Genomic DNA, 10,586 nt, shown 5'->3' on the forward strand with positions numbered 1-10,586 from the left:
AGAAAACAGTTTTGGATGTACGTTTACCTAATTTCCTTTCGTTCGTTTGTAATTGAAACTTGATTATGTTCTTGAAGTTTGACCAGCTCCACTCAGGTGTAAAAAAAACGTCGAACGCTCAAACAAGAAACATTCTTTTAATTTTGTAATTGATGTTACCTAAACTCTTGAATTTTGTTTGCATGATAAATGGTGACGAGAAATTCGTCAGAAAAGGTGAAGAAGAATTACGAAAGAACAATGTAAACGAACGGTCAATTATATTATCGAAAAATATAACGAGCGTTTCCATCTTTCTTTTTCACCTGAACGGTATCTCCAGAAACACCTTAAGGGTTAAAGTTTCAACGAAAAATCTCGATTCTAACGAGTGCAACGGATAATTCAACCTGTTCCAGTTCGCACACGTTGTGGCAGTGGTCGCTCAGAGCTTGATTGCTAAGGCAGTTGAGCGTTATTCGAAGAAAAAACAAACAAAAAGAGCAAGAATCTTCTGCAAAGAATCACTCTTCGGGTAATTAGTATAGTTCGTCTGTATTTATTTCCTGGTATACGAGCTAAGTATAGATAAAATAAATCTGATATTACTTCACACGATAACACTCATTTTTCTCCCCTGATGTAAGATTTACTTTGTTTCCGGTAATTATACTCCTTTTTCTCGAGTTTACTTGCACACAATCGACTAATGAACACCTCTTCTTTCAATAGGAAGCCTGTATTATACGGTTCACGTGATTCTGTGTATACTCGATAAAATCGACGTTGTCAATATACAGGGTACTTTTATTTAAGGTGAACAGTTAAATTGTCTCCGTTGGTTTTCACGATATGAGAAAGTAGCTGAAACTAAATTCATGCTCTTTCGATTTTTAAACACATCGTTTCAGTGATATCACTTTGTAATTAGATTCCAGGTAGATTTAGAGAGAAATATTCTGAAATATATTTAGGTGGATGAGTAGAAATTTAAATTTTCCGCGTGTTAAATGTTAATTCGTTAAAAACAATTGATAGTATATGAGGAGTTATGAAGTAGAGAATTAGAGTTAAAAAAAAAAAACAAAAAGATTGCGTGTGTAAATTTCAAGAGTAAAAAGATAGGTAACTATTTTGCGAGAGAATCTGGAGAAAGGTGAAGAAGATGTTTGCCTAAGCAAAATACGAGAGTAAAAGAAACAATGAAAGATACGATATTTTTTATAAGCGAAAAAAGGAAACTATGTCTGCGTGTTGGTCGATGAAATTTCCATTTCGGGGCTACTCGATACGCACCGTTAAAAAATGTGGTGATAGAAAATGATTTTAAAATTGAAAAAGAAACATTTCTTCACTATAATATTCGTTATTAATCATTTTCTCGTATCGTTGGAAGCAACAGAGATATACATACTTGGTGGTTACGTTAAATGGCACGACCTTGTACGCATCTTCAACGAGAATGAATTTTTGTAAAGATAGTACACGTATCCATTAGATTCAAGATACTATTCTGCGTTGAACGGTTCAATAACGAGTTTTTATGTTGCAAGAACAAGTAGCGATAGACAACTTCTTTGATCGAACTGAAACGAATCCAAACGGAAAACACATACTGAGGAATCTAGTTTGCTTAATTCTATTCGGGGTTCTTTTTGATATCTGCACGATAAAATAGAATCTCAATTAAATGCATATTTCTGTTCTCTTTATAAAACTACGTTTACATAACTATATATAGATCACATTCGACGAAACGTCTTTCAACGACTGAAGAAAGTAAATAATATTTACAAAACGAAGGAACCAAAGTCTGATATGTTAACGAAACCAAAAAAAAAAAAAAAAAAGAGAAAAAAAAAGAAGAACAAATCCTATGAGATCGACTTTAACAAATAAATAAAAATTAACGACGTGTTCTATCGCGAGGTAAAAATTCGGACAAAATATCCGCTAAAATTAAATTCTCCGATGTTACATCTATTCTCGGCTATTCTTGAATTAAACGATTAAACATGTAGGATCCACGAAAAAGGCAAAGGCACTTAGAGACTTGCGTTCGACTGTAAGTAATTATTTGAACTCGAATTACGAAGAGCAAGTCCCTGCGCCATCGAAACAATCTCTCGATGTCCTCCTACTCGTTCCCACATGGACCAACTATTTATAGAGTCGCTACGAATCTCCACTCTCAGCTATTCTAAGTTTCGAAGCGTGTCCTCGAATGTCTTGTCTTTTATTTTCTCTCATTTTTTTCCCCTTTTGCCTCGTTTTGTTTAATCAACGACAATCCTTGGGCAGTTTGTAACACTTCTTGGAAGTTTTTTCTCATAACCTCTTCATCTCTGTCAGACTTTTATTGTGGTCCTAGTCACGTGCTTCTTCATCAATCTTAAAACTGACTATAACGTTTTCACGAAACAAAGAAAACTTTTGTCGGAACTCGAACGGTATTCGCACGTTCGATTATCCAGACTATTTAACTACGTCCTTTGATTCACACTTCCGGTCCCCACAACGAAACATCCTCTATTGTTCTTACGTCTAAATAACTTTTCTCTCGAAATACTTTGTTGACTCGTGAAATGCCTTCCTTCCTTGTTGTTTAATTCTCATTTAACTTTGTCTTTTCTCTTTGATATTGGAGTTATTGTTGGAATTATTCGATTGAATGTAAGATGAAAGCTCTGGTCACCATGCCTCCGTGTATCTCACGTCGAATTCCTGCAGCGCTGGTAAACATTTCTTCAAAGATTCGAACGTTTGTACGGACAGTTTCGTGCTGTTCAGATTCAGCTTCTTTAAATTTGTCAATGCTGCAAATCAAAGTATAGAATTGTTATTCTTTTGTATTTGGGGAATTGTTAAAAGCTAGAAGTACAAGTGATAATGAAATTTTGGATATTGGCTGATTCGTTGTAATGCAAGCGGTATATTTATTCACTTTCCTTGTCGATGTATTTAGGTTTGCTGAGCTCGAGGCACTGAGTAATGGGGGAAGAATGGGGATAGTATTTACTACTAAGTAAGTACCTAACTATGCAGGGTGAACCGCATAACGTGAACACCTTAGATTATTCTATTATTAGTGGATTGACAGAAATTTCTTTTCGTCGCAGAATATGGTTCGAAGAGGCCTTTAAGATGACTGTAGTACATATTTTATTCTAATACTGACACTATCAGCAAGGAAAAACTCTTCCTTCGCATTTTCCGCTCCCATCATGCACGTACACTATTTCGAGGTTTTTCCAAAATCGAAGCCTCGTATGATAAAATTTTATTCTACATTTTCGACCTACATTTTCACGAGGGGGATCACCTTCTTTTCAGTTGTATCACGATTTGTACATTTAGCATATGATATCCTATATCCTTACAGAATAAAACATAGACCCTTAGATATCGCGAAATAAGAAAAAAAAAAATGATCTCGTACCACGTTCGAAAGAATGCTGAGGAAAAATCCAATATTCTGATACAATTTTTGTCTCAGTTTCCACGAAACGCCTTAAGTACATGTCAGGTGTCGATTACGTTCGACTGTCGAGCTCTTGGGTAAAATTCTCGTATCGTAAATTTCATTCTTTGCATCGTAAAATTCGACTTTTCCGATGATGTCGTCATCCGAGGTGAACAGTCGTACTGGCTCGATCAACTAAAAATAACGATTTCTGTTCCTCTTTAACCTTTCTTTCTTTTTACTTCCACGTATTAATTTCGAACAATTGCTCGTGACTGCCTTCGAGTTAATTAATCTTCAAGACCAATCGACGTCTACAAACTATGAACAAAAGTAATTAGTAATAAAGTGATATAATAGCAGTTGAATGCGAATGCAACGAACATTGAGACACGATTTTTTCGGAAACAAAGCCTCTAACGAGCAAATCCTGTTATACATATTTTTGCACGTAGAATCATCTTTTACGCACGGTTTGTACCATCCATTCTGATTCACCCTGTATAGAAAGGTGGCTTCTAGCGACCTATACTTACAGGCCAACGTGGAGATTCCTTTGTCGGAAACAGGTGTTTCGCAAAGATTCAGAACCTGTAGCTTCTGCATGTGCTCGCTGATCATTTGCAGGCCAGCATCTCCAAACTGCGTGGCCCATAGGTTCAAATGCCTCAAAGCTGGCAATTTGATAAGCTGCTCGGCGCAGGCCGAAGTTACCGAGGTGAAGGCTAAGCTGAGATACTCCAAACTTCCAAGAGCTCTACCACCCAAAAGAAGAGCGACATCTGCGTCTGTAGCACGAGCTGGTAACGTCAATCTTCTAGGGCCACCTTTTCGTAGCTGTTTCGAACAGCCGAAAAGAAAGGGTGAGACAAAGGAGGCAAACGATTTATGGCAGGCAACTATCTGAAATTAACCCTTTCAGATTTTAGGATGAGATATCTGGTCCAAAGTGTCGGACATTTAGTTGTAAGCATTGAAACATGTATAAGCGAGATATCTCGTCTGTGGATGCGAAAGGGTTAAAACTCTCAGTTTTTGCATAAAATTTGAGAAAATTGTTAAGAAAAGTGTCCCCTGATTACTAATTTGTGAGCACTCTAATCCATAAAAATGATTATACATTTCGATTAGGCAGAACCACCAAATGATAAACGTCGTTCGAAATCAATAGTCTTTTTTAATTAAATACATACAGTTCTTATCAGTTTCTTAACTAATTATACCAAGTTAATTCTCCCTGTTTATTCAACAATAGAAAGACTTGCTCATCGAAACTGTTTTTTCCTTTTCCATAAGTTTACATTAGCAAGAGGTAATTGTTTCCCTTTACTTTTCTAATTAATTAATAATTACAATTAAAGAAGAACCAAGCCTTAAATAAGATCATTGTAGGCCTGAAATATTTTAAATACTTAAAATACTCTAAAATTATTAAAAATACTTAGATTTATAATTGAAAATTTCAATTTTCAACCTCTTTCCACCTTTCCCTCGATCAAATTTCAATTTTCCCTTAAGTAATAAAATAAGGAAATAAGGAAATAAAATTCATGCAGTTGAACGATGCTTTATCTGCGTAGAGTATCCTATAATAGATTGATATGAATTAGTATAATTTACTCACCAGTTGCTGCAAATTCCTCTGCCTCTGGCAAAGAGCAGCGTAGCGTTCCTTCCCCGAGATGGTCGACTCTAACGCACTGACTATTTGCAATTTAGCTTCCTTACTTGACAGCAAATGCCATTCTAACATCAAACAAAGTGCTTCTTGCGCAGCTTCGCAGCCTCTCACTGCCAAAAGTATGCAATCATCTCGTACCTGCTTCATCAACCAGCTGATAAACCTCTTTCTTCGGCAGCAACACGCCAACAAGGTTGTTAACTAGTTGTAAAGCGGTTTAAAAATTGATATCAGTGATAATAAGACAATTATTAATTATATCTTGATCAAGATCAATATTTCAACGTAATAAAAATTTAATAGCCATTGAAAATTGATTTTTATTAACTGTGTCTGAATCTTCGTGCAAAAATAAATCGTAAATGTAGAGAAAAATTTGTTTATACGAGCCTTCGTTTTCAAAAAGTTGACTTAAAATTATTTACCATTGATGAAACATATTGTTTTTAACTTGTGAGATTGTATGAAATTAGATTAAAAACACAAATTTCACATAGACAGTTCCTTTTTTATTAGACACCGCGTATTGTGAAAACATGTCAGTTGAAAGAATGTAACAAAGGAAAAAAAAAAAAACACGCACCATTTCGCCAAATAATTCTCCTTGATCAGGACAATCTGGACTAGACGGTGCTGCAATATGGATCCATCCAGGTCTGAGTTCTCTGACCGGAAGTAGAACGCGATGAACAACGCACCTCGAGTCTTTTGCTAAGCGACTTATCACGCACATTAGTACCGACTGTTGAACCTCTTTCGTGGCGAAAGCTTCCTCTGGGAATGGCACAGGCTGCAAGAGAGCACCGAATCCTGGCCTCCAATCGGCATATTCTGATCTGAAAGAAGATCGATAGTGAACTCTTGAAATATTCAGACTTTACTTTTTAATATAAGAAATTAAGCTTTTAATTTAATTGAAAAAGTGAAACTGTTTCAATACTTTGAACGCTCAAGATATGCGATAAATTTATGCGTTTAGTATGTTACTGAGTAACGTTTAACGAAAAAATTTGGGATTGAAAGATAAATTTTTGTAAAAATTCTGCTCGTTTATTTTTTGATTTACGTTCATATTTCCACAGACCTATATTGGACTTTCTGAAAGGAAAAGTCAGCTGGATACATATCGATAAAGATTAATGTTATTTAATGAAACCCAAATAGTAGGCTTGAAATTTAAAAATTGATTTCAAATTTGTCAGAATTATTTCTCGAATTAGTATTGACGATAACAAATAAGAGTGAATAAGTAAAATTTTAATAAGTTACATTTTTATATCATTTGAGAAGGTAACAGTTTTTGCAGGTATTTTTGGAGAAGAATGTTAAAGAAGCAAAGGAGAGAAAAGTAAGCATGTTATTATTGATTCTAGATACGTACGCGATATTTAGCACCAATAAATAGCAATCCAATGGCGGCAAAGTTGGTGACTGATCATTTTCTGGTAAAGAACGATTAGCCACTTCGAATCTGCAAGTGAATGAATCTGTTTTAGCCTATAATTATTTCCATTAACTCATATCTCATTCGTGACATGTAAGAATACTTGGTCCTATAATTTATTTTATTTCGTAGACATGTCTCTGACACGTACAGTAGCAAATTTTTTTTTAATACTCCTTGAGAGAGTAAAAAAAATAAAACTCAGCGAAAAGCTAGCATGAGCGAAAAGCTAGAATTATCACACGATGAAATGTGATACAAAATTTTAGTCTGAAAGAATTTTTTTTTGTAAAGTCAGAGGAAACTCCTGAAATTTCATATTAGATTTAATTCGCTGAAACATTCTGACGACGACTAAAAATAACATACGCTAAAAATATTACTCGAATATTTACAAATTTTGGACAATCGTTATGGCTATTAAAACGCGCCTATTAATACTATAAAAATATCAACCCTTCCAATCATTCAATTACCGATACTTCTCTTTCGTCTCTTACATCGATCGCAAAAATTATCGCCGGTATTTCATGCTCTACAAAAGCAAACGCACTGTTTCGCTTGTATTAATATTTACAAAATCTAAAATACCAAAAATAATGTAGCGTAAACCCAATGTAGAATGTACCAATAAACAAGTTCCTCGATGTTCCTTCTAAACATTTTCACTTGCCTAACACTTACCCAAGAAACCTCAACGAATGCACGAGAGAAAGGTGGAACTTACCTATGAAAAATCGCAGCGACACAGACGGACACCAAATTAGGTAGCACTCTCGGATGAGGACAGTCACTTCCGGGTCCGTGAACCGAAGCGATGTAATCTCTGATCGCTAGTTCACCGTCTGTTGCATGCAGAGCAGCTATGAAAACTTGCAGCAGCTTCCTCATGTCCGGAGATTTGCCGAAATCCACGGTGTGCTTCAGACACCTCGTGATAGCCGGACTTATGGCCGTGACCAAGGATGACTGCGGATGCTGTTGAGCTAGTTTAACGAGAACTCTGGCTAGACAGGCCGGAAGTGCCACTTTGTCAAGAAGAGGAGACACCACCGATAGAACAGCTTCTGCCCACTGTTTTCGATCGTTTTGACAACGAGATATCTCCTCGATCGATTTTTCGGTACTCTTCTCTCCTGGATTCTCGAAAGCTGAATCCTCAAGGAGCTTCGCCACTGCTTCCAATGGAGCAGCGGTTACTCTTTCGTCCTGCAGTGACGTCCAAAGCGCGAAATCTACCATCGATTTTAACTCCTTAATGACCACCTCTTCTCGCGTATTCAGAGATACTAGATGTTGATATTTAAAGATGCTCCTCTGGAAATTGGTAATTCAATAATTTTATAGAAAAATATATATATATATATATATATTTGTAATACAACAATTATTAATTATATCCTGATTAATATCGATATTGTTACATAATAAGAAATTAAAAGCCATTGACAGTTGGTATTTATCGGTCGTGTCACATGTAGGGTGGCACAATTGGATATACAGCGTGTTCCGTTTAACTGGAAACGATGGAATATCTCGCGAGGGATTGAAGTTATAAAAAAACATGCTCTTACAAAAGTTGTTCGGTATACAGAGGGACATTAGGTTGGTATAAATAATTTTTTCGTAGGTATAGCAGTGGGGGAGATATCAAAATCAAGTTAATTTCTTTTAAATGGAACGCTATATTTTTCTATTCTTAATATTATAGCTATTCTATTATTAACATTCTATTCTTAATATTACAGCGAATTAAGAATTGCTTAATATTATAATAATATAGAATTAAGCTATTGTAATATTATAGCTGTTCTTAATATTCTATTCTTAATACTATAGCGTTTGTTGAGACGAATTCAACCAAGTGCCACATCATGTCATTTCGTTTTATGGGAAGTTGTAAAGTCGTGGAGAATTTGTATTAGTAGTACAGCCAAGTGGTGTTTACTTTTCTGAAACCGTACGACACATGTTGATCTGACTCCCCTAATTCTTCGCTACTTTACGATTTTTCATAAAACGAAATGACTTCGTGTGGCACATCGTTGAATTCGTTTCAACAAACACTACCATATTGTGAATAAAAAAAAATACAGAGTCCCATTTAAAAGAATTAACTCGACTTCGATACCTCCCCCATTGCTACACCTACAGAAAAATTGTTTAGACCACCTAATGTCTCCCCATGTACCGAGCAACTTTTGTAAGAATATGTTCTTTCAATAACTTCAATCCCTTGTGAGATATTCCACCGTTTTCAGTTAAACGGAACACCATGTATGAATCTTCGTACAAAAATAAATCAAAAGTGTTAGAGAAGAAATTTTTCGATTTTTTCATATATCACTTTGCCTGTGAAATTTCTAATAATCAATTTGTCAAATTTCTAATAAACCTCCTATAAAATAATATAACACTATTACATAATTGTATCCAAAATATTAGAAGCTTAATGTCTCACAAGTACAGTTCGAAATTTTGAGAAATACTGAAAGAGAAAAGTGATCATTTCAATTTTTCGAAACAGATCGTACGAATATTACATAAAGTAATTAAAAAATGTCTACGCGCTAAAGCGTTGCACATTTTGCAATCTTTAACTTTTGATCATTACGTAACACACATGAAAAAAATTTATGCAACATTTGATAAAAATAGTTTACAAGTCAATATTTGAGACATTGTGAGTTAGCCAAGAAAATCTATAATTCACTGTTGATAATATATAGAAACTTAAAGTATATTATGTCAAACTTGTAAAATTATACTTCGTATTTCGTATTGAGATTTACGTCGGACAACTTGAACGTGTGAGAGAAAAACTTGATGAAAAAGTGTTATCTTCTTGCATAATAATAGCAGACCAGGCGAAGATGACCTAGTGAACAATTCTGCAACTAGGCTAGTCCATTTTACTGCGTCATTATGTACGCCACACTTGGCACGCTGGAAACGCTGGTCAATTACATGACTTCGATTCGAAATACTACAGATTTATTCTGAGGGCATTAATTAAGATATCATTGATCGTGATAGCGAATACAGTTTATGTTCAGTTTCATTCGGGCAATTTTTATGTAAAATTCTAATAAAAGAAGGAACATTACTCTTAGAAATTTCGACCAAACAGTTAGAATTGACAAATTACTGGAGAATTTATTTAAAATTATTTATTGCTGGATAAAAAATGGTTTAATCTTTTTCTAAAAGTATTTCTGCACCCTTGATTTTTACTGTTTTAATAGTTCACTGATATCTTTACTTTTGCTGTATTAAAATGATATTTTCTTTTTTATACGATTTAGGTCAGTCGAAAGTTTCAATAAACAGAAATATTAAATTTCGCACGAACAGCATTTTTATGAAAGTAATGGATCATTTCAACTGATCTGATTCAATACAAATTTAAAATGTATACACGTATTTAAAGAAACATATATATTTGAATATATATTTGATATATTTTTGTACATAGAATCACCTTGTGCTTGATTCTATCACTCAATTTTTTTTTTTTATTTTTTGAGTGTAATCAAGATGAATAAAATATGAAAATATTTGTAACGTACAATTTAATAATGTTTAAAATGAATAAAAGTGAAGGAGAAAGAAGAAACAGTGAAAGAAAGAAAATGCTTGCAGGAACTTTACCTTCCACAATATGGAATGATACCATTGGTCCCTCGTATAAGCATTATTTGTTTGAAGAAGAAGAGAACTGTCTGGTAGAACTATGCTGAGGCAATTCTTGTAAGTAGGATCCCATCTAGCAACAGCATACTTCCGTATGTCCGACATGTTGTTATATGGTATAGGCTGTTGAAAAAATCCTGTTGGCTGAAACAAATAGTTTGATTGTGAAAATTTTTGCAATGTTCCAGATATCGATATTATTTTAAAAGTTCACCCTTACTCATTTCTACCAGAGTAATAGATATCAAAAGACAAGAATTTTAAATATAAACCAGAAAGTATTTATTCATATTTTTCGAAAAATGCAGGGTTAAAGATTTGTATGA

At 34.4% G+C, this 10,586-nt stretch overlaps 1 protein-coding gene across 1 annotated transcript in view; it reads right to left on the bottom strand.

The window, feature by feature from the left end:
* Positions 1-2,213: 2,213 nt before the first annotated feature.
* Positions 2,214-10,586, bottom strand: part of LOC108573501 (C-Maf-inducing protein-like) — a 12,886-nt gene continuing 4,513 nt past the window's right edge. The window contains exons 2-8 of the mRNA XM_017935959.1: positions 10,219-10,404; positions 7,295-7,884; positions 6,505-6,594; positions 5,707-5,959; positions 5,067-5,324; positions 3,979-4,279; positions 2,214-2,795 (exon numbers count right to left, since the gene is read on the bottom strand). Of these exons, the coding sequence (XP_017791448.1) occupies positions 2,671-2,795; positions 3,979-4,279; positions 5,067-5,324; positions 5,707-5,959; positions 6,505-6,594; positions 7,295-7,884; positions 10,219-10,404 (1,803 nt within the window). The 3' untranslated portion in view covers positions 2,214-2,670. The remainder of the gene's footprint in view (positions 2,796-3,978; positions 4,280-5,066; positions 5,325-5,706; positions 5,960-6,504; positions 6,595-7,294; positions 7,885-10,218; positions 10,405-10,586) is intronic.

The sequence above is a fragment of the Habropoda laboriosa genome, unplaced genomic scaffold (genome assembly GCF_001263275.1).
Source record: "Habropoda laboriosa isolate 0110345459 unplaced genomic scaffold, ASM126327v1 scaffold162, whole genome shotgun sequence".
NCBI lineage: Eukaryota > Metazoa > Arthropoda > Insecta > Hymenoptera > Apidae > Habropoda > Habropoda laboriosa.